General features: G+C 42.1%; 1 protein-coding gene across 1 annotated transcript in view; it reads right to left on the bottom strand.

Moving 5' to 3' along the window:
* PCNX2 (pecanex 2) overlaps positions 1 to 26,027 on the bottom strand; it is a 1,017,260-nt gene that overhangs the window by 182,865 nt on the left and 808,368 nt on the right. The window contains exon 23 of the mRNA XM_030194986.1: positions 12,212 to 12,341. Coding sequence (XP_030050846.1) covers positions 12,212 to 12,341 — 130 coding nt within the window. The remainder of the gene's footprint in view (positions 1 to 12,211; positions 12,342 to 26,027) is intronic.

The following is a 26,027-nucleotide window of genomic DNA, read 5'->3' as shown; positions in this document are numbered from 1 at the left end:
GATATCTAAATGCTGGTTTTCAGACGTCCATAACACAAATAGAGCTTCTAAAATAAGCACCACAGCATCAATATTCAGCTATATGGTTTAAGTTAGAGTTTTTTTTCTGTCCTAAATTGAACCACTTAGTTATAGGGATCATGGTTGAATATTGTTGTTATTTGCACTATAGAGGGTAATTCTATAAGGTGATGCCTTTTAGGTGTGAACAACATACATAAATATTAGTACTTTAGGGGTAGATATTTAGCCAGTGCTGGTGACTGATTTTTTTAGCCGTTGCTGGCATTATCCCCAGATATTCAATGCCAAGCCATGTCCAGGCACTGGCATTGAATATCCGGATTTATGTGGCCAGTTATCTTTTACGTTTTTGATTTTTTAACGTTTGGTTGATGCATCTAGCTCTAACACTTAATGGTGTTAGTTGCCTGTACAAGGCTATCCACCAGTTAGTTCTTCTTAATATAACTACAAAAACTGAAAACCGGCTATTTTGTGGGCACTGTGGGGGCGGAGTCGGCACTTATGCATTTAAGTCCTTATATTCAGCACTTAACCGCCTAAGTGAAGCAGCCAAATCGGACCACATAAAACACATTTACGCCGTGTCACATAGGTGTTTTGACTGTTGAATAAGCGGAGGATGGCGGGAGGCGGAGCTATGGGGAAAAAGAGTTGAGAGAAAGGAAGGGAGGGGGGCCCGGGGCTGCTAAAGTTTTGAATTTTGTTTTTTTTTTAAATTTAATTCAAGGGGGGGGGGGGGGGGGAAGCGGGGAGTAGCGGCGACCTCGGGCGGGGCGGGGGGGGGGGGCAAGGCCGTCCATAAAGGACGCTCCTGACAAGTGCCTTTGCCCCCTCCCGATCCTTTTTTTTTTCACTTTTTCACATAGATGCAGGGGGAGTGGGGAGCAGCAGCGACCTCGGGCGTCAATAAAGGACGCCCCTGATGTGCGTTTTCGCCCCCCTCGCTTTTTTGGGGGGGGTTTACATTGAAGATTTTAGTCGGACAGCCCTAACGACAGGTACAGACAGCTGCTCCCCTGGTGCCCCACCTAGCTATGCCACTGGTTGGTCTCCAAAGAGGGTGAGCTGGCTATAGGCAAGCTGGATGGGTTCTGGCCCTTTTGCTGGGCCATTGGTGAGCAGGCACTAGCTAGGAGGTAATATAGCACTGTGCTGTTGAACTGATGGGGCCATTGTTTTCATTTTTGTTAGGGATTTGGGTGTGTGTGTGAGTCCCCATGCCTACGTGTCCTACAGCTGGGTGGGAGATGGCAGAGATGCCAATCCTTCTGGCCACCTCTGCTGGGATCCCCAGGACACAGGCAGTTTCTTGATGTCAAGGTTGGAAACTGAGGTTTGGGGGCATCTATCTTTGGGGTACTGATGCCAGCTGTTTTAAGGCCCTGAATGATGGCAGTGGGTAAACATCACCCCATGACTTCTGGCCATAATTTGGGGGTTACCAAGGGGGAAGGGAAGCGTACACATAGGTGGGAGTTTCTGAAGGGGGCCTTCAGGGGCCTCCAGCTTGGGCCCTGAGGGGTCTCACAGGGCAGCATACCAACCTTTGGAGCAAACAAAAGTCTATCCAATGAGTGTGGGTTAGGGGGCATGAGAAAACATCCATGGGGGGGCAAGTGTACTGTCCTACTTGAACACTCTTTTGTTAGATACATTTTTGGAGTAGGGGTTAGGGCTGTGTTGCCTGAATGCAGGGAAGATGGGTTCAATTCCCACTGCGGGTGTTTGGGGTTGCTGTTTTTTTCCCCCTGCCTTAGTGACTGCGATGTGCTAGGTGACACACTGCGCACTTTTGTATTGGTGACTGGACGATAGTGACCAATCAGCTTACCCCTCCCCTGTTCCTTTCCATATCATCTCATAGGTTGGGGGTTGGCTGCATCACATTCTAGTAGATGGTAGATATGGGAGTTGCGGGCACACTGTAAGAAGGGTAGCTGCATACTCAGGCCTTGATAGGGGACAGAGGTGTATTAGGGGTGCTATGTCAGTGGTACTTATGGCAGGATCTGAGTCTCTCCCTAATTTACCAGATTAAGGCAGAGTCTTCCCTCCAAATGTGCCGGTACTGGCACCAGAGCACCTCAAGTTCACGATGGATACCGAAGCGCCTGCAAAACACAAGTTGGTGGAGACAGAATTCAGGTGATGGGCCTTCTTGGTTGGGGAAATGTTGTGCAATGCTCCTCTCACATAGGCTGTGATAGATGGCAGCCCTCCAACTTTGGGAGGGGCCCAGAGGTGGACTGTGGGGGCAACTTATTCCCCCCCAACTGTGTTAAAAATAATATCTTTGCTGGCAGGGATACCGAAGCCAGCACTGTAAACACTGCAGTGGGTACTAAAATATCAGTGCACCTACTGGAAAACTAAACAACCTAATAACTACAGATTGATCCTACACAGACATTCTGTGCTAAAGGAATACCTTATCTCTTTCACACACACAGAACCTCACCAAATCTAAGTAATCACAAACTAAAGATAGAACTATGAACACAAAAATTAAATTTAACTCCCAAGAAGCCAGATACTGCACACAATGCAACAATTAGATAAAAGAGAAGCAGTGATGCATATCCCCCTGTACTGTGCAAAATATAGAGCAGGTGTAAATTTCAAAAAAATGACATATTCTAAATCACATTTCAAATTAAGAAACCGAAACAAAAACAAAAAAAAAAGGAAAATAAGGTGCTATCTTTTTATTGGATTAACTTAATACTATAGTATACTGTCCTCCAGTCTTCTTCATCTTCTCCACTATATCCATCTGACCTCTAGTGATCCTTTAATCAATTGCATAAAGACTTTGATTTACTGGCCAGGGACTGGTCCGGTACTTCCAACTTCAACATTATTGCAGGAATACCTTAACGCAGTTATACTTTACAGACCACCAGGCAACTGGCGAGACAGTCAAACGCACTCCATGGACTTCATCTCAAATACCTGTCTCTCTTCCTCCAACCTCATCATATTAGGAGATATCAACCTACACCTGGAAGATCTCAACACAACAAACACCCAAGACTGTAAAGAGTTCTTACAATTATGGGATCTACAAGGATCAAATACGCAACCAACACACAAAAAAGGACACACGTTAGACCTTATAGTACACAAATTTGACCACAACGCAAACTTTACACTAACAAACACCAACTGGTCACCTACACTATGGTCAGACCATTACAAAGCACATATCACCCTCCAATGGAGAATGAAAGACCTACCTGACAAACAAACACGGAAAACATACACCACAAGAGAAAAAATAGACCCGGTTAAATTCTGGCAACAGATCTACTTCGACGGATGGACAATAAACACAGACACAATCCAATTCCTCTCAGAATGGGATAATAGATGCAAATTAATACTAGACAATATTGCCCCAATCCAAACCAGAACCTCGCACAGAAGAAACTCAATACCATGGTTCAATGAAGAACTGAAAAACCTCAAAACACAAGTCAGGAAACTAGAACGTGTGTGGAACAAAAAGAAAGATGATCCCACTCTTGACGCTTGGAAACAACTCAGAAGGAAATATAAATATTCCATAAGACAAACCAAAAGACAATACTACAAAACTGAAATTGGACCAAACTACAAAGACACGCACAAACTCTTCCAACTCGTGAACAAACTATTGGATACTACTCCAGTTACCAACAACAGTAAAGACACACCAGGAGTTGACGATTTGGCGAAGTACTTCAAGGAGAAAATCATACAATTACGACTCAAAATACCTACCAGCCCTATCGAATACACCACACTCCTAGACTGCCTAGACCCAGACTCTGGAGTTTACCCAGCAGACAGAATTTGGACTGAATTCACTATACTACCAGAAGATTTTATCTCACAAACACTTAAAAAATTCGCTAAATCTCACTGCAAATTAGATATTTGCCCAAACAGCCTCATGAAGTTGGCCCCACAACAATTCATAAAGGACCTAACAAACCACCTGAACTTCATGCTACAAAATGGACTCTTCCCAAGGGAGAAAGGTAACATCTTACTTACCCGCATACCCAAGGATGTAAAGAAAAATGCCAATGAATTAATGAACTACAGACCAGTAGCTTCTATTCCCTTAATCACTAAAATAACAGAAGGTATGGTGACCAAACAACTCACTGAATATCTAAACAAATTCTCGATACTACACGACTCCCAGTCAGGATTTCACTCTAAACACAGTACTGAAACCGTACTAGTTACGCTCACGACCAAATTCAAACAGTTGATAGCAAACGGAAATAACATACTACTGTTACAATTCGACATGTCGAGCGTATTTGACATGGTTGACCATGGAATTTTATTACACATCCTTGAATACTTCAGAATCGGATGTAAAGTCCTCAAGTGGTTTAAGGGGTTCCTAATCACACGCTCATACCAAGTGACTTCAAATTCGACCACTTCAGCTACATGGACGCCTGTATGCGGAGTTCCACAGGGATCCCCCTTCTCACTGACCATTTTCAACCTAATGATGATACCCTTGGCCAAACTACTATCGAATCAGAACTTAAATCCATTCATATACAATGACGACGTAACGATCTTCATCCCATTCAAACAAGATCTAAGAGAAATCTCCAACGAAATCAAGCAAAGCCTACACATCATGAATTCCTGGGCAGATGCATTTCAGTTGAAACTCAATGCAGAAAAAACCCAATGCCTAGTACTCACCTCACAATACAATAAGAACAAATTTACCACCATCAACACACCTAAACTAAATCTACCAGTCTCGGACACCCTAAAAATTCTTGGAGTCACTATTGATCGACACCTGACACTTGAGAACCATGCGAAAAACATAACTAAAAAGATGTTTCACTCAATGTGGAAACTAAAAAGAATCAAACCATACTTTCCAAGGACTGTCTTCCGCAATCTGGTACAATCACTAGTGCTCAGTCATCTGGAGTACTGTAATTCACTTTACGCTGGTTGCAAAGAACAAATACTTAAAAAAACTCCAGACTGCCCAGAACATGGCAGCCAGACTAATATTCGGCAAACCAAAATACGAAAGCACAAAACCTTTATGTGAAAAACTACACTGGCTCCCACTTAAAGAACGGATCACATTCAAGCTTTGCACCCTAGTCCATAAAATCATCCATGGCGACGCCCCAGCTTACATGTCGGACCTAATAGACCTACCACCCAGGAACGCAAAGAAATCTTCTTGTACATTCCTCAATCTTCATCCCCCTAAGTGCAAAGGCCTGAAATACAAATTAATGCACTCATCTACCTTCTCCTGCATGAGTACGCAGTTCTGGAACGCGTTGCCACGTCACCTGAAAACTGTCTATGAATTGACCAACTTCCGTAAAGCATTAAAAACTTATCTCTTTGACAAGATATATCACAATGAGCAACACATGTAACTGTACAACCCTTAATATATCCAGCATTATCTTATAATGCCTTTTGCTCTTACACTATCATGTATTTCATCTTCATGTAACCCAAAACACTCTGTAAAAGCAAATGTATACTCTCTTCTATTTCAGTATCCATGACGAATTGTAAGCCACATTGAGCCTGTAAAGAGGTGGGATAATGTGGGATACAAATGTAACAAATAAATAAATGTAGATACAGCAGTGAGGAAATACCCAGAAGCCTTTAAGGACTCTCAGTTTGATGATTCTTGGCTTATATTAGCTGATAACAAGGGTCTGGTTGGCCACAGCTATGAGGCCCTGATAATTTCACGAGCTTTGCATCCACTATACTGAATTGTGGCTCTTTTATTATAGACTTTGGCTTCCAGGACATTGAAAAGTTTCTCCTCAGTCTACTTTCCGCATCACTACACAACTACAGGAACTTCATTATAAGTTCTTCTTGAGGATGTATAACCACCCATCTCGAGCCCAGAAGATAGATTGTCTGACAGATGGCTCTTGTGTCAAATGTGGAGAACAAGCAGCCACTTACAAACATTGCATTTGGAACTTTCCCCTAATAAGACAGTTTTGGGAGAGTATTTGGACACATTTAATGGCTATGTACAACAGTCAATGGATGATCAGTCCCAAAGCTAGTCTCTTGGATGATATATTGCACATTCATGAGGGGACCCATCTCACTGGTTTACTTTTAGGTAAGGCTTTCCCCATTGCTAAACGTTGCATATTACTTCAATGGATCCAGTCTCAACCGCCTACTTAGACCCAATGAAGATCTCAAATGCACAAACTTGTAAGTATGAAGAGACTTTCGGTGGAGACCAGGGGACGCCCAATTAAACGTCACTTCTTATGACTGTGGACAACTTTTCTGGGCACCTTAACCACAAGAGTCTGTTCTCTTTTGAATTAGAATTCTATATTACCCATCCACTTGTACAGGACTTTGAGAACAGAACAAGGGACAGGGGGAGGGGTGGGAGGGAGGGAGGATTGAATGGCTGGGTGGGAGGGAATAGTTGGGGATGTTATTTGATTTTACTTGTTGTACCATTTTCTAAGAATGTTCATGGTATTTTGATGATAGGATATATTGAAATTTCAATAAAGAAAACTTACAATAAACTAAAGTTGGAGCCACACATGCTGCAATTTGTGAAGTATTTTCAATATTACTACTACTACTACTTAACATTTCTATAGCACTGCCAGGATTACGCAGCGCTGTACAAGTTTAACATGGGGAAGGACCATCCCTGCTCAAAAGAGCTTACAATCTAAAGGTTACAAACTATGTAGTCAGTGTAGGTATCATGAGTGGGGAAGGTGGTTATACGCCAAAAGCAAGGGAGAAGAGATGGGCTTTGAGTAAGGACTTGAAGATGGGCAGGGAGGGCGCAACTTTCCTGTTGATTACGTCAACATACGTAGGCACGGGTGATATTTAAGAGACTTGGGAATAGGTTTTTCTTGCTGACTCTTGCTGAGGCAAGGAGTTATATTGTGAGCTGATGCAGTAAGCTTTCTTCAAATTCTCTTCGTTGTTTTTTATACCAGTAACCTTTGCAGTTGTTTAATTATAACATTTGGTTTTGTAAAAACTTTTGACGCTGCTACCAGTTTACCACTGCTAGATTAGTGTTCTCGTTGAATTTTAGGTATGGATTTGTGTTGTAAAAATTAGACGGTCGGTTTGATTTTATATCTAAAAAGCAGTGCATGCTTCTATACAGGCCCACTTTCTTTTAGTTCACTTGTTTTTGACCTGTTCAGGTTCTTCTCACATTTTTTTCATGTTGTTTAACATTATTATAACCACGATTGTTTGTTGGAGTTTTTGTTCCTTGTTTCACGTTCACAATCGAGAATTAGCACTGTAGTTTCCACTTCTTTTACTAACCCATGCTAGTGATTCCCATGCAGCAAATGAGAGGAAGCCCATAGGAATTAAATAGACTTTCATTTGCCGCACCGGGAATCGCTAATGTTGCTTAGTAAAAGAGGCCCTAAGCTTGTAATTTTTCATGTATTGGGTTCAGTTTTGCACAGCACACACTTTTTAGCATATGAAGTATACAGTATATGAAGTTTGGTTTTATGATCATTTTTTACTATTTTATTCCCAGAGGAGTGATTTCTATTGTATACAATATTGATATTTAATTTATATATTCAGGTATTATAAGTTTTTATTTTTCTATAAATTTGTAGGGTGGATTTGATTAAGATATTTATTAACATTCTGTTCTGGAAGTTGTTCTTTTATGCAATAAGCTTATTATTTTTTACTAGTCTGTATAGTAGTTATGTTATTTGTTATTACCCCACATAGGGAGCTAAGTTTTTATGTTTTCTGTGCAATATGGATTTTTATGTTCTCCACACTATACTAATGTATATGAGTTGATGACTTATGGATTCTGATTGCTATTTGTGAGGTGCATGTGTACGATAAGTTCACTGTATTAGAAATATGAGGGTATATATGTATGTACAGATATGAATGAATTAATGTGACAGTGTTCACAGCTAATGGTTTTAAATGACTATGAATATTTAATGAGGGGGATCATTCTGATGGTCTATATTTTTATATTTATTTTTGTACATGTTCTATTTATGGGTAGGACAATATTCACTTTTATCTATTATTGATTTTATATTCACTTTTATCATTGATTCTCTAAAGTTTTATGATTTCAATTGGTCTCTGGTATTTAACGTATATGTTGTTATGAATGTTAATGTATATTCTTGTACATATGGTTATGTTGTAGACTCCTGATACAGGCCTAGTGGGCAAAATATGGCCTGTGTTGAGTCTTGAATTTCAAGAATAAAGGATTTTTGAATACATACAGCGTTGTTTGCTGTGGTATTATTGCCTTCACTGTGTTGTTGTTCTTTCAGGCACATGAGCACTGTTTCATCAACAGAATAATTAGGCTCCCTTCTAAACAACATAGCTAAGCAGAACGCACAAATCCAGATCTTCTGGGGTAGCATTCTCTGAAATGCTACCTGTTCCACGCGCAAGGCCCAAGAGACAGGCAGCGCTCCGGAGTCTCAATGCGTGGATGAGACGATGGTGAAGGGAGGAGGGTTTTAGATTTGTTAGGAACTGGGCAACATTCTCGGGAAGGGGGAGCCTATTCTGAAAGGATGGGCTCCACCTTAACCAGGGTGGGACCAGGCTGCTGACATCGGCATTTAAAAAAGAGAGAGAGCAGCTTTTAAACTAGAAATGGAGGGGAAGGCTGACAGTCTCTCAAAAGTGCATGGTTCGGGATAAGGTATCTTTCAAAGATATCACCAAAACAGGGTATCCCGATAGTGAGGTTGCAAAAGAGACCATAGTAGATCAGGTGTCCTTAAATAAAAATCAGACAAAAGATTGCAAATGAATACTGTCAAGTACTAAGCATGATGTAAATAGGAACAACAAACATAGTTTGAAATGTCTATATATGAATGCCAGGAGCCTAAGAAATAAGATGGGAGAGTTAGAATATATTGCACTAAATGAAAAATTAGATATAATAGGCATCTCTAAGACCTGGTGGAAGGAGGATAACCAGTGGGACACTGTCATACCAGGGTACAAATTATATCGTAGCGATAGGGTAGATCGAATTGGTGGAGGGGTAGCATTGTATATTAACGAGAGCCTTGAATCAAATAGATTGAAAATTCTGCAGGAAACAAAACACTTCTTGGAATCACTGTGAATTGAAATTCTATGTGTAAAGGGGAAAAGGATAGTGATAGGAGTGTACTACCGTCCGCCTGGCCAGGATGAACAGACGGATACAGAAATGTTAAAGGAAATTAGGGATGCAAACAAACTGGGCAACACAATAATAATGGGTGATTTCAATTACCCCGATATTGACTGGGTGAATGTAACATCAGTGCATGCTAGGGAGGTAAAATTCCTTGATGAAATCAAGGACAGCTTTATGGAGCAGCTGGTACAGGAGCTGAGGAAATTTTCCTTCAGACCTGGTCCTTAGTGGAGCGCATGATCTGGTGCGGGAGGTAATGGTGATGGGGCCGCTTGGTAACAGTGATCATAATATGATCGGATTTGCTATTAGCTTTGAAGTAAGTATACATAGGAAATCAAATACTTTAGTGTTTAACTTTAAAAAGGAGACTATGATAAAATGAGAAGAACGGTAAAAAAAAAACTTAAGAGGAGCGGCTGCAAGGGTCAAAAATTTACATCAGGCGTGGATGCTGTTCAAAAACACCATCCTGGAAGCCCAGGCCAAATATATTCCGAATATTAAAAAAGGAGGACGGAAGACCAAACGACAGTCGGCGTGGTTAAAAAGTGAGATTAAGGAAGCTATTACAGCTAAAAGAAAATGCTTCTGAAAATGGAAGAAGGAACCGACTGAAAATAATAAGAAACAGCATAATGAATGTCAAGTCAATGCAAAGCGCTGATAAGGAAGGCTAAGAGGAAAAGTCCATACACCATTATTAAATTTAAACATCATCATATTTGGTAAAACAAAATACGAAAGTGCCAAACCCCTAAGAGAAAACTACAATGGCTCCCACTTAAAGAACGTATTAAGTTCAAAATCTGCACCCTGGTTCATAAAATCATTTACGGAGAGACCCCGGTCTACATTTCAGACCTCATAGACTTACCACCCAGGAACACTAAAAGATCAGAACGCACATTCCTGAATCTCCATTTCCCCACCTGCAAAGGACTAAAATACAAATTAACATATGCATCCAGCTTTTCCTACATAAGCACGCAGTTATGGAATGCACTACCACTCACTGTGAAAAAAATGCACGACCTAACCAACTTACCGCAATGATCCATCCTAATTACCAGACAACGAAACTCAAGCCTGGACTGAATAAAACCTAACTCTCTATACTGGATTACCAAAGCCTACTCTATCACGAATGAACTTTAACGCAATACCACTTTATCTCTTATTCCAAATATGAACTCTTTATACTTGACTGCTTAATCTTCTATGTAAATCATGATCTTTAATGTAATACCACTTGTATCTCTCACTCTGGAATGGCGAACGCTATTACAGAACAATGTAAGCCACATTGAGCCTGCAAATAGGTGGGAAAATGTGGGATACAAATGCAGCAAATAAATAAATAAATGGACTTGGGGAAAATCCACTATTTCTGGGATAAGCAGTATAAAATGTTTTGTACTTTTTTGGGATCTTGCCAGGTATTTGTGACCTGGATTTGCCACTGTTGGAAACAGGATGCTGGGCTTGATGGACCTTTGGTCTTTCCCAGTATGGAAATACTTACGTACTTATATAGGCACTCTGAAGGACATTCTTCCACATGCAGAGGTATATATAGATGTTTTGCACGTGGAGGAAATGTCTTGCCGTTGCCAAGGATTTTTTCTTGGCAACGGGAACCAGTACCGCTGATTGCTGTTTTGCGTAGTGTATTTTCCATTTCTGGAAGCATCTGTCACTGAACATCTATGATGATTTAGTATGTCCTATTGTGAAACGTTTATTCTGAGTATTTTCGAATACTGGAAAATGTTTATTTTGCTCTTCCATTATGGACTTTGGTTTTTAGACATTTTCCAATAAACGTTTATTTCCTATTTGGACGTTATATTGAAATTCCCCTCCTAATGTTTCAATATTATCCATATAATTTAAAAAAATGTCTGCATAAGCAAGTTATGCATTCATCACACACCAACAAATGCATAAAATTGATCCTATGGTGTTCTAAGCCTGGAAGATTCAGGGAAAATGCTTTCAGCAAAATCAAGGCCTGTAAATGATCTTCATAGATCTAACAAAGATCTATCATACAAGGACCAGTGGAAAATCCTCCTAATCACAGACGTTTGTTCTCATCATCAGATCTTTCCATGAAGAGATGCTGACCAAGATGGATGGATGCACTGGATCCTCTTGACCTTTCTCAAGTTTGAAATAGCATAAACCAAGGCAATGTACAAGCACCAACACTCTTCTGTATAGTCTTTTTCCTGATGCTCCTAGCTGCTTTCCAGGACATAGATTAGGGAGTTTGCACCCAATCAGGAAGGTGTACAGCTATTACTGTCAACAAAGCTGCTTTCTTGCTGCTGCATAACTGTAGGCAACAATTTGTAGAATGGCCTCCTTAGATGCCTACAGTTATACACCACTTATGCAGATTACTATCAAGAAAATTGGCAGTTAGGCACAGTAAATGCGCTAAGCACTTCTATAAAGGTGTGCATACTTGGTTTGGTGCGTAAGTGCTAGGCGTTGCGCCAGTGGGTGAAACATAGATTGGGTCACCAATTGATGCACATACCTTACAGAATCTTGTCACACTAATGAACCAACAGTTACATCACCAACTGTTAAAGTTTTGCAATGCCAACAGTTGCTCATGCTACTATTCCATAATGGAATCTTGGCATTAAGGTCCCATTACAGAATTAGTGCTCAGTGTGTGCCAATAGGGTGCCAAATTGGCAGACAACTTTACAGAATTACCCCTGAAATGCTAACAAATGGGTCTACCGGGACTGTTCATTGAGCGCAACATGGCATGTAACCTTTAGTGATCAAAGAAAACTAAATGGCTAAATAACAAAACAGTAAAAAATAATGTGAAAAGACACCCCTTCAGAAGATACAAGATTCCACACGCATAGAAGTTAAGTTCAGGCTCAAAGACTTTTACAGAATAAAATAATAGTTACTTACTTGTAGTTTTTCTCCCAGAACTTGATAGGTCTGCCATAGGATGTGACAAAAATGGCACTGCCAAGAAATGGACTCAGAGGTACAGAAAATACTGCTGTGGTAAGAGACTGAAAGAAAAGCATAGCCGAGTCTTTGCATTGCAGGTTAAGGTGAATAGAATACTACCAGGGTACCAGACCTGTATATGTTTTTTTTCTGTTTTTCCATATAGAATTATTATGATTAGCATTTGTATAGCGCTACCAGATGCACGCAGTGCTGAACACCTGATACAAAGAGACAGTCCCTGCTCAAAAGAGCTTACAATCTAAATAATACAGACAGACAAGACAGTTATGGGTGAGGGAAGTGAAAAGAGCTTACAATCTAAATAATACAGACAGACAAGACAGTTACAGGTGAGGGAAGTAATGGGAGCTAAAAAGCAGCAGTGAAAAGGTGGGTTTTCAGCATAGATTTGAAAACAGGTAGAAATGGAGCTAGATGTGTAGGTCCAGGAAGTCTATGCCAGGCATAAGGTGCTGTGAGAGAGAAAAGGCCTGGAGTTAGCAGTGTAGGAGAGAGGGGACGACAAGAGAGATTTGCCCAGTGAGCGGAGTTCACGGGGAGGAATGTAGGGAGAGATGAGAGTGGAGAGGTAATCGGAAATAATAATAATGATTACAAAGTTTTGCAACAATGGAATTTCATTTAGATGAGTTTACTGATGACAATGAATTGTATTATTACTATTACTGGCATAATGCAACTTAAAGAGTTCAAATTTGCAGGGTTGTCAACAGTAGAGGGGCAAAGACAGTACATAAGTACAACTAAAAGTGCTTAACACAAAAATTGCTTAAGTAAAACTGATCCCCAATTGTGAAATTCACTTCCATTGTATTTGCAACAACAACAATATTTATTTATTTAAAATATTTATAGTCCACTTTATCCTCCAATGGGTTACAATGAAACACACAAATAATTAACAAAATTAAGCCAAAAAGCAACAAAAATGCATGAGAAAATAAATGGGCCTTAAGCTGTTTTCTAAACTGTATTACTGAGATAACGCAAAAGGCAGAGTGTTCCATAATTTATTATTTATTTATTTATGACTTACTATCTGCCTCATAATCGAAAGTGAAAGATGCCCATATTTCGACCCAAATCAGGAGATGGGCGTCCTTTTCCCGTGGGCGCCCAAATCGGTATAATCGAAACCTGATTTTTGGCGTCCTCAACTGCAGTCCATCACGGAGATGAACAAAGATCACGGGGGCGTGTCAGAGGCGTGGCGAAGGCGGGACTGGGGCGTGATTATCGGCCGAGGAGAGATGGGCGTCTTTAGCTGATAATCGAAACAAGAAGGGCATTTTTGACGAGAATTTGGTCCGCTTTATTTGGACCCTTTTTTTTCAGGTCCAAGTCCCAAAAAAGTGCCCCAACTGACCAGATGACCACTGGAGGGAATCGGGGACCTCCCCTGACTTCCCCAGTGGTCACTAACCCCCTCCCACCAAAACAAACCTACTTTAAACACTTTTTTCCCAGCCTGTATGCCAGCCTCAATTGCCGTACCCACCTCCATGACAGCCTTTCCCTGGTTCTGATGTGGGTCTCGGGTGAGTGTGACACCTTTTCTGTTATGGGCACTGCAGAGTCACATCAGCAATGCATTGTGGTGGGTGTAGGGTATTGGGCTCCGTGATTCCACTAGCTTGTGTTAAATGCTCATGATGTTGGTAGTTGGTAGGCTCTACTCCCATGTTGCTTTTCCCTCTGCTCACTGGGTCAGAGTGTGCCCTGTTTTGTTTCCGGTAGTCCATGAGGTAGTGGCCATTTTTGTAAGCCAGTTTTAGATCCCTTTCATGTGTTAGCCACGTTACAGCACTTAGTTCTTACTTTGAATGTCATAGTAATGCTTGAATGTTTTCACTTATATACACTGTCAGCTAGCACATTTGCTTATTTCCGATCTGACGAAGAAGGGCAACCTTCAAAAGCTAATCAAGAAATGTATTAAGTTATGTCCAATAAAAAAGGTATCATCTTATTTGCTTTTCCATGTTTTATTTTGTTTGATTTCTATTGATAACCTTTAAATGTTGCTGAAAGAGGGCATTGTACACCATTCTGCCAGCTCTGACCTACTGCTAATCTCAGTACCAGGGAGACTCGTTGCCAGTGGGGCACAACCTCTGATCTGCAGTTAACTGTGAGTAAATGTGCTTATTCAAACAAAGGACGTTTTCAGTGAGATTAGTCTTCAGGTGTGAACTGCTGTGCCAAGGTTATACACCAGCAATAAGTCCTGTCCCTGGAGCACTTTTAGTGGGTACTGCAGTGCACTTCAGGCAGGCAGACAGACCCAGGCCCATTCCCCCCCCCCCCCACCTGTAACACTTGTGGTGGTAAATGGGAGGCCTCTACAACTCATTGTACCCACATGTAGGTGCCCCCTTCACCCCTAAGAGCTATGGTAGTGTTGTACATTTGTGCCTCCCACGACCAAATGACTTGGATTAGGACGTGTCTGAGCTGGGCGTTTTTAGTATAAACCCCCACTATGATGTCATAAGTGTGCTCATTTGAAGGAACAGGCTCTGTAAGATGTCACAGTGTTTTCCCCACAAAAATAATCAGAGCCTTTGCCAAACCAAGGAAACTGTTACAAATTAAAATTTATTTAAAATTAACTCAAAATTATTTCAGTATTTCAGTGGCTTTCATGTATTAACATAAATTCTATTTCTTTTCTTTAACAGCAATCAATTCTAGCAACTTGGATCTACTCTCAATCAATACATCAGATAAGTATTAAATTTTTTAACCTAAAATATTGAACAACAATGTTAAGATTATTCTTTTGTGTAAAGGACTGATTCTTTGTGTTGTTTGTTTTGTTTCTTTCCAGGTCTCGCAGTCAAGAACCCAAAGGTAAGTATGTGTGTAACCTTTTAATTAAATTAAGGTTTTTGTCCAAAGCTCGTGCTGGTAAGTACTTAGCTGCAAGACTGCTGCAAAACTTCCTCGGCCTTCTTCTCTTTCTTGCGTTGGAGCTTTTTCAGTCAGGATGATTACCGTGTTGTCTGTACCTGAACTCTAATTAAATAAGAAGGAACAAAAACCCTGTCTCCCTGACAAATATATGCAAAAATTCTGGGAATCCTATATAATAAAACGCACCTCCAACATTCTGAAGCTGACTACATGGCTGAGGCATTCCTGCTCTCTGTATCCATCTCCTGAACTGATATCATGTACTTCCGGGTTCGTCACAAGCAGAAGTGACCAACCACACGAGGTTTCTCGGCTTCAGAATGTTGGAGGTGCATTCTATTAAATAGGATTGGTCAGTTCCTTGAAGCACAGCCAGAGCTCAGCGTCCTGCACAGTAACGCTCAGACACCAGAGAGAGGGAGGGGGGGGGGGGGAGGTATCTCTGTCACACACACACACACTCTCTCTCACACACTCGCTCTCTCTCTCTCTCTCACAGTCAATGTCTTTCTCTCTCTCACTTTCACACACTGTCTCACACACTCTATGTCTCACACTGTATCACATTCACTCTCTATGTGTCACACAGTCACTCACACACTCTCTTGGTCTCATACACTCAGTCTCACAGAGAGTCTGTGTCTCACACACACTCTCTCTCGCACACACTAACTGTGTGAAACACACTCTCTCTCTCACACTGTGTCTCACATACGCACTTGCACACACTCTCTCTCTCACACACACACACACTCGCACATTCACTCCTCTCTCTCACTCACAGTCACTCTCACATACACTCTCTCAAACATACACACTCCGAGGAAAACCTTGCTAGCACCCGTTTCATTTGTGTCAGAAACGGGCCTTTTTTACTAGTTTAAGATAAAACTGGTGGTCAACTCTCTAATTTTAAACAATAAATAATTATTATTCCCTTATTCTACTCTAATCTCACTGTTTTTCCCTCACTACTAATGAGAAGGCTATTGTTGACTTGTAACTTCTTTTTCACAGCCAGGTCCACTCACTCTCAAAACCATACACCTTTCTCTCCCTTACACAACCACATCTGCAGCTTCTCTCACCCTCTAGCACTCAAACTTTCCACACCCCTGCAGCACACCTGCCATACAGTAACCCCTCTCACTCACTAGCACCCAAACTCCACTCATACCTGCAGCACCACTAGCACCCAGGTCTGTCTGCCTCAGTGACGCAAGCTCTTCTCCCACTCTAAACTCCCAATTCTCCACACACCTGCAGCACTCCTAGCACACAGGTCTGACTCCCTCAGTGACACAAGCTCTTCTCATACATTAAACTCTCAATTCTCCACACACCTGCAGCACCACTGTCATACAGGTCTGTCTTCCTCAGGGACACAAGCTCTTCTCATACATTAAACTCCCAATTCTCCACACACCTGCAGCACCACTGTCATACAGGTCTGTCTTCCTCAGGGACACAAGCAGGGTTGCCAGGTGGAAAATTTTTTCCCCACCCAAACCAGCCCAAAGTCAAACCCCGCCCCTGACACCCCCACCCCCGCCGTCATCAACCCCGCCCACGCCGTCACCAGCCCCGCCTCCCCCATCATCGGCCCCACCCAGAACGTCACTAACCCCGGCCAAAACGCCACTAGCCCCGCCCCCCGCGGCCCGAAAAACCACTAAAAAAACTGCCGAAAGACCCCAAAACAAGCCCAAAAAACCGCAACCCGCCGCGGGCAAAAATTTCCCGCGGCAGGTCGCGGAAAACCGCCCACCTGGCAACACTGGACACAAGCTCTTCTCCTTGTCTTACAGCCTCGTCTCCCCTAGCAACAGCATCACAGCTTGGCCATCTGACCCATACGGACCAATCAGCTGCTGGCTTTCAGAATGTCAGCTAAATTTTTCAGTTAAGAATCTAGGCACATTCTCCATCTTGAAATACATTTTTCCCATTAAAGTATATGGGAAAAATGGATTTCCATACAAAATACATAGTAAATCACATTATACTTTAACAAAAATTGTACCACCATCCCAGTCACATTTTTCTGAATCCAGTCCATGTTTTCTTTTTTTTTAAACCATTAATATACACCATTTTACCCTATTTTCACCCAAAAACCCCATAAAAATTTAACCAAAATTTACCAAACTTTCCACATGTATAAGGTCACACGTGCGCTCCCAAACCCCGTTGTCGGAATTAAAAAAAAAAAACACTTCCAGAGCAGCGCACGACGCTCCGCACTGGAAAAACCCAAAAAATCCCTTTAAAATTACTTTAAAAATTTTCAAAGTACTCAATTCATCTAAGCAGACCCCCCAGACCCCCTGACCATAAAAATAAAAATTTTAAAATATTTAGGGAAGGCCCGACAACAAAACACTTAAAAAAGCTCAAAATTAAACAATTTTAACTCAAAACAAGGCCATGGGACCTCTTACCTGACCCCTCTAACGTCCATCCTGGGGTCCAATTGCTTCCTGAGGGTCTCGGTATCCCTCCGACGTCTCCTCCGTTTTCTGCCCCGAAAATCTCAGACTCCAATGCGCATGCGCGCACACACGCACAGCTGCAGGCCCAGAGGCAGCCGGCTTTCCCTCTCCCCAGCACTCCTGGCGATTGCGGCATCGCGGCGGCGCGCCAGCTGCGATTTCAGCTGCTCCCTCTGCCTCTGGTCCCTCCTTAGACCCAGGACTTGCTCCGGTCCCAAAACGGGACCCAAGACCATCAGAGCAAGCCTGGGGCAGCTCGAAACTGCCCACCAATGAGAGAGCCTTCGGATGGGCTCAAAACTGCCCAACAAGCGTCCAGACCCACCAGAGGGTCACAAGAAAATGGGGCACTTCCCAAAAAGGCCCCCAAAGTGCCTCCCAGCCCTGAATCTGCCCAAGATGTCTCCAGAGCAGCCCAGAGTACCGGTAAGCCCCTTAAAGGGGACACACATCCCAATTTAATTTTTTTTAACCCTTTACATATCACCCGGCCTTTTCAAATGTCGTCCCGACATTTTGTATTCACAACGTCCCTTAATATAATAACCCAATTTCATTACAATCACTGTATTCTTCAATTTCCATGATTTGATCAGTCAGTACATGTAGTAATTCTCTCTGAGGTACTTAGATGGAATACCCCTGTTTTCCCTTGGAAACTGCCATTGTCTCTCCCCCTTCAGGACTTCCTCTTCAGTGTCTATCGCTATTTCTGCTTCACAAGGTTGATTCAATGGAGCTTCTTCTACCAACAGGTATAACCAATCTCGTTCCTCCATCATCAGTGTTTCTTCCTTGGACGATTCCGTAGTATCATTCTGTGCAAAAGTTTCAATTGGAACCTGTAAGAGTTTTAGTTGATCCCGATATACTCTTTTCTTTTTCCCACTAACTTCCGCTTCGATTTCAATCATATTTCCATTCATGTTAACTACTTTATAAATTGTATCTTCCCAGAGATCTTGAATCTTGTGTCTTCCTCTATATTGTTGTATTTTGAATAATACTCAGTCGCCTAAACGTATCAATGGTCCTGAAGCACTTTTGTCATAGTGCCTTTTCTTGATTTGTCCATGTTTGATCATTTCTCCTGCTGCAATCTTACAGGCTTGTTCCAATTTTAGGTAATGTTCCTCAACCCATTCAGATGTGGAATTAAATGAATTTTCTTCAGGTGGAAAATATAAATCTTGAGGCAGTTTAGGTTCTCTACCAAACATGAGGTAAAATGGTGAGTAGTTAGTGGAGGCATGAATACTACTATTATATATCATGCAGATTTCTGTGAGATGTTCAGACCACTTGCTTTTCTTCTCTTTGGACAATACCCTGAGCATACTATGTAAAGTCCTATTGAACCTCTCACACTGTCCATTGCGGGTGATAAGGCACAGTACACGTTTTTCTGATTCCATATAAATGGCATAATTCCTTAATAGACTTGGCTTCAAAAGCTCAACCTTGGTCAGAATGTAGACGCTCTGGAGCCCCAAATAGTGCAATCCAATTTTTCAACAACACTTGAGCCGTAGTTCTCGCTGTTTGATCATAGGTAGCTACTGCGATAGTATATTTTGTGAAAATGTCAGTTATGACTAAGACATTTTCTTTACCAGCGCGACTAGGCTCTATCACGGTAAAGTCTATAGCCACTATTTCTCCAGGCCTTGTTGCATGGAAACAAATGAGACAAGCTTTATCTCTAGGTATTGCATCCTTTGTTAATATACACCGTTTGCATTTCTTCACCCAAGCTTCAACATCACTGGACATGGTCAACCAATAATATTTTCTTCTCATTGAGTTTAGCATTCCACTTTTACTGATATGCCCAGCAAAATCATGACAGGCAGTTAGAATTTCAGTTTGTAATTCTTTGGGTATAATAAGCTGGAAAATAGTTTCACCATCTCTGGGGCTTGTAATCCTTCTATATAGAATCCCTTGTTTGAATTGTAGACAAAATCTCTGTTTCCAATATTTCTAACTACTCTTATCTGTGAATGTTACTTTATCAGCTTTAATCGTTAGAGCCTCTATTACGGGACCTAGCACTTCGTCCCTTCATTGCAAACGTTTAATGACATTTGGTGAGAGTTCTAATTCCATTTCTGAAGATAACTCTTCCCTTGTAGCTGTCACCACCTGTTGTTTTGCCATGAGTTCAGGCCAGAACCTCCTTTTAATCTCTCCCATTTCTTCATTAAAGTCTTTATCAGAACTTTTATACTCTTGATCTTCCAATCTGGAGAGTATATTGGCATTAATGTTGCTCCTGCCCACTTTATACTGGACTTCAAAATCAAAACTAACTAATTGGGCCAACCATCTCTGGACCACGGCTTCAACATTTGCCGTGTTCAGATATTTCAATGGATTGTGGTCAGTCTTTACTATGAATTTTTTGTACATCAGATATTTTTTGAACTTTTCAGTTATTGCCCATTTTAAGGCTAGCAGTTCCAATTTGAAAGGACTGTAATTTTGATAGTTTCGTTCTGTCTTCCATAATCCCCTACTTGCATATGCAATTACTCGCTCTTTACCCTCCTGCACTTGGCTCAATATGGCGCCCAGTCCTTTAAAACTAGCATCTGTTGTTACATTGAATAGTAAACTGAAATCTGGATAGGCCAATATTGGTGGACTCATTAATCTTTCCCTCAGAACTTCAAAGGAACTTTGACATTCCCCAGTCCATGTAACTTCTGCTAAACTACTTTTAGATTTTTTCCCACCAAGTAGAGCATGTAACGATTTAGCAATTTGTGCAAAATGTTCAATAAATTTGCGGTAGTAACTTGCAAAACCTAAAAACCTAAAAACACTTCTTTCACTGTCTTTGGCACAGGCCAATCTTTCAAGACTTTAGTTTTTTCTTCATCAGCTGTTATACCTTTTCCTGACACAATGTGCCCTAAATATTTTATTTCTTCTTGCATTAAAGCACATTTAGAAGGTTTTATTTTAAGGCCGTAGTCTTTGAGTCTTTCAAAAACTTTATCCAGTCGATCCATGTGTTCTTTAAACATTCTAGAAAATATCAAAATGTCGTCCAAATAAATCAGGACTATATTCATTCATCACTGTTTCCATTAATCGTGAAAAAGTGGCAGGGGCATTACTTAACCCGAATGGCATTCTGTTCCACTCAAATAAGCCAAAAGGAGTGGTTACAGCAGTTTTCCCTCTATCCTTTTCAGCCATTGCAACTTGGAAATAACCGGACGTTAAATCCAAACTTGAAAAGTATTTTGCCTTACCCAGGGTATCCAAGGCCTCGTCAATTCTAGGTAGAGGATAGGCATCTTTCACAGTAACTTCATTGAGCTTCCAATAATCTACACAAAACCATATTCCACTGTCTTTTTTTCCTTATAATAAAGGCAGGTGATGCCCAAGGACTGTAACTTTTTTGAAGTATATTTTGGTCTATCAAATCCTGTATTTGCTTTTTAAATTCTTCATAAATGTGTGGCGATACTTGCCTATATCTTTGCTTTAGCGGAGGAGTATTACCGGTATCTATGGTATGTTCCACTGCCTTAGTGAACCCTATATCTCGTTCATCCTTAGAAAACACAGTTCTATGCTTTTGTAGTAATTCTCTTAATTCCCTTTGTTGCACTATATCCATTAACTGCCAATTCACTTTGACTTCAGGAATCTCCCATTCTCTAGTTTCCAGCTGCTCTCGATTCTTTTCTTTTATCACCACTTCCGGTTGAGACTCATCCCATTGAAATTCTAACTGGGTTCCTGAGGATTTTATTTCTTCTGGTTTAAAAATTTGGGTTACTTTAGCTCGTGGCCTTAATTGAATTAATTTTCCAGTGCAATTCAAAAACCTCAATGGCACTTTCCCACAAATAGCTTTGGTTAATATTGTTGCCACTAACAACCCTTTTGGCATGGTTATTTGTTTTACAGCAGGTTCCACTGTCACACAAAATAAACTGAGAGTTCGTAACTTGTGGCAAATACCAGTTGTCACGACTTCACTTAAAGGGGGAATTAAACACTTTTTTGGCCCAAGTAGTTTAACATATCCTAGTGGTCCATTTTGCTGTGAGATTTTCTGCTGCTTTTGAACTTCCACAGCAATTCTCGAAATTAGAGCTTTATCCGGACTGCCATTTAAACAGAGTACATCATCACGTGGTGTGATGCAGGAGTGAAGTCGCGTTGGAACTGAGCTCCTGCGATTCCCCCATCATCTTACGCTATTAACAGCCTCAAAGGGGAAAAACGAACTTTAGTATCGCCAGCCCTACAACCAGGAGACCGGGTGGTTTTTGTTTGCTAGCCTTGTGTAGAAGAATGGCGGCGAAAACGCTTCGAAAAGATAAGGAGAAAGGCAAGATCGCAGAATCCAAGATGGCGCCCGGACAGCAATCGCCGAATTCGAGCGTTTGCTCAGTATGGACGGCAGAAATTACCGCGGAGGTGACAGCTGCGGTAGAGGCGGCCCTTGATAAAAAACTGCAAGCGTTGTTTGATCGCGCAGAATCTGCTCATGAACGGCTTGATGGGTTCCACCTCGATCTGGACCACATGCAACAGCGGATTAGTGACCTGGAAGACCGAACAGCGACATCTGAGCAACCTGTGGAGGCACTACAGAAGAAAATAGTGGAGCTAGAAAACAAACTAGACGACTTAGAGAACAGGTCTCGTCGAAACAATTTACGACTAATTGGGCTCCCGGAACATATAAAGGACTCAGAGCTGGGCAGTTTCCTAGAAACCTGGCTTCAGAGCACATTAAAAATGAATAATCTGCCGGGCCCGCTGCGCATCGAGAGAGCGCATCGGCTGGGGCCGAGGCGCCAAGGTGCGGCGAGGCCGCGGGCGGTGATAATGAAGATTCTCCACTATGGTCACAAACAGGCGATTTTGCAGGCTGTAAGGGCAGGAGGAGAGCTTCGTTGTGAAGGCCAACGGATCCTTTGCTTCCAGGACTATTCAGCACGTGTAGCAGCGGCGCGAAAGGAGTTTGTGCCCGTGTGTGCGGCTTTACATGAGAGAAAAATCAGGTTTGCATTGATATACCCTGCCAAACTGAAGGTGCAGTATGAAGGGGGAGATAAACTCTTTGAAGAGGTGGCTGCAGCTAAAGAATTCCTCAAGAGTATTGCACAGGAACCTGCAACCTGATGGTGAAAAAATGGCGTCTTAAAGAAGAAAGTCTTTGACGGGGCATGTGAGTTGAAAGAGACTTGGAGACATGGACTAGAAGACTGTTAAGTATGTTTAGAGACTATAGCTCCATATCTAAACTTTTGTCTCAAGGGAATAATTGGACAGAGGGGCACAAGGTAAACACCCGGTCTCGATAAATGGAGACAGGCATAAATACTACATAATGGGGTTTTCCCCATGGAGCAGATGGTAAATTGAAATAGAGGGGGAAAGGACACTATACGTGATGAGTTCCCTGTTGGAACTCAAGGGTTTACAGATTGGAGGGGGGGGGGAGGGAATTCACGGGGGGGAGGGGAGGGGAGTGGGGGAATAAGGGAGGGGGCGGGGAGCAGGTCTGTTTGAACATGGCATGTGAATGGGGTAGGAGAAGACAACTAGGAAGTGTTGAGAGTATACAAAGCAGCAGAGGGAGGTGTAGGCTGGGACACCTTTCTCTTTATTACAGGTTTAATAACATACGTGAGCCACCTAGGATAGGCTATGGTTAAGCTAATATCGTGGAATGTGGGGGGTATTTCCTCCCCAATCAAAAGAAGTAAGATTTTACAGACTTTAAATAGACAAAAGGCACATATAGCAATGCTACAGGAGACACATCTAACAGCAATAGAACACAAGAAGTTGTGTAAATGGTGGGTGGGAGACTACGTGGAAAGCCCGTCACCAAATAGAAAGGCGGGAGTTATTATCTTATTCCGCAAAGGGCTTCATATTACAAAAAAACGAGTAATTGTGGACCCGCTAGGACGATATGTTTTCTTAGAAGCCCATGTAAATAATCACCCTTTCTTACTAATTAATGTATATGCACCAAACCAATATGACAAGAGGTTCTATCAGACCTTGGTGAGACATGTGCACTCCTTTGATCAGATACCTATAATTATGGGGGGAGATTTTAACTCAGTCTATGATCCACTGCTGGATAGTACTGGAGTCTCTAGAGTAGGGCCAGTGAACTTGACAAAGGGAGTCCCACGGCTGTGCTCGATGTTAGATCTAGTTGATGCATGGCGCCTGTACCATCCGGGAGAGAGGGACTATACCCATTTATCTAGGGCACATGATACACTATCCCGAATTGACTATATCCTGGTTTCGGCAAATAGGATTCCTTGGTTACAACAGGCTGAGATAGGGCCAACACAGGTCTCAGACCACGCTTTTGTGTGGATCACAATTGGGTGTGTTGGGGATAGAACCCAGAAGCCCAGGTGGCGATTTCCCACAGAACTATTCTACGACCCACAATTTGCCTCCTATATACAATCCCAGTGGAAAGAATACTCAGAGTTTAATGAGAATAGTTATCATTTAGACCCGATATTATTTTGGGAAGCGGCTAAGGCCGTGCTGAGAGGAGCCATAATTTCATACCATTCCTATAAGAAAAAATCTAGAGAAGCAGAGATAGTCAGGATGGGGAAGGTAGTGGGGCAGGCACGCCAGAGATTTGGAACTAACCCAACGCCCTTAAATAAATCAAGACTTTTAGAAGCTCAGTCATCTTTGAACCAGTTAATACATGCCAAAGCCAAAAAATCCAATTTTTATTATCGTTATCAGTTATACAAACATGCAAATAAGCAAGGGAAATTGATGACACGACTGTTACAGCAAGTGGGAGGCTCCAGATATGTGTCACAAATCAGAGATACACAGGGGAGTATTCAGCATACTCTGGAGGGAGTGAATGAAGTATTCCGGCAGTTTTATGAAGCCTTATATTCCCCTCCAGAGGATCAGGGGCTCCAAGCCGAGTGTTACTTAGCAGGACAATCACTGCCCCAGATCACAGAGATACAACAAAGTAGCCTTAATAGATTAATAACAGAGGACGAGGTGAGCTGGGGTATACGTGCCAGCCCATTGCATAAGTCTCCGGGAGCGGATGGACTCTCCTCTGAGTTTTATAAACTCCTTAGCTCGGATATTGTACCCTGCCTGACAGAGGTTTTCAATAAATGTATAGAGATGGGGGGTCTACCAGAGTCTTTAAGGAAGGCACAAATCATAGTCTTGTTAAAACCAGGCCGCGACCCACTCTTAGCCAGTTCATATAGACCTATCTCTTTGCTTCCTTTTGAAACAAAATTACTGGCAAAGATTCTGGCAAACAGACTGGCACGGATCCTGCCGGAGATAGTGGAGGAGTCTCAGGTGGGCTTTGTACGAGAAAGATCAGTAGCTCGAAATATGAGGCAGATTTTAGGAGCGTTGGAAAGCCTACATGAATCATCAACCCCGGCCTTAATAATTAGTTTTGATGCCGAAAAGGCATTCGATCGGGTTAACTGGGACTTCATGTTTGCATCCCTGAGGGCATTTGGGATGGAAGGGTTTTTCCTACATGCCATAGAAACGCTGTACCAGGGACCTGTTGCGGAGGTATGGGTAAACGGACAGGCTTCCGCGACGTTCGGGATCGCCAGGGGTACCCGACAGGGATGTCCCCTCTCGCCCCTTCTTTTTGTGTTGGTGCTTGACCCTCTTATAAGAGAAATCCAGAATATGAGGGAGGTGAGAGGGGTACAGATACAGCAAACTTCCTTTAAGATCTCGGCCTTCGCGGATGACCTCTTGACTATAATACAGGACCCCCAGGTGTCCTTACCGTCACTACTGGACATTTTTGCTGAATTTGGGGATTACTCTGGTTTTCGTCTCAACCTAGACAAATCTGAGGTTATGACACTTCACATGAGAGAGGAGCAGTGGGAACGTCTATGTTGTCCACTTAAGAGAGTGGGGGATGCGTTTAAATATCTAGGGATCCAGCTCACCAAAGACCCCAAGATGCTATATAGGGCTAATGTAGAATACTTGCTAGAAGACACCAAGAGAACACTGGGACGATGGGCAGGGCTTCCGATATCATTGATGGGCCGCATCTCCTTGTTTAATATGGTGCTTTTTCCTAAATGGCTTTACTTTTTACAGACAATCCCATTATATCTTAAGCACCAGGAAGTGAGATATTTACAAAAACTGCTCTCAAAATTTTTGTGGGCTGGGAAACGACCTCAGATACGATTTTCACAACTGGTGAGGCCTTGGAGAAACGGGGGGATGGGATTGCCGGACATTAAACGCTATAATGTAGCATGTTTATTGCGCCACCTGGGGGACTGGTA

The sequence above is a fragment of the Microcaecilia unicolor genome, chromosome 3, assembly GCF_901765095.1.
Source record: "Microcaecilia unicolor chromosome 3, aMicUni1.1, whole genome shotgun sequence".
Taxonomy (NCBI): Eukaryota; Metazoa; Chordata; class Amphibia; order Gymnophiona; family Siphonopidae; genus Microcaecilia; species Microcaecilia unicolor.
Note: the sequence above shows the minus strand (reverse complement) of the source record. Positions and strands in the feature narration are given on the sequence as shown.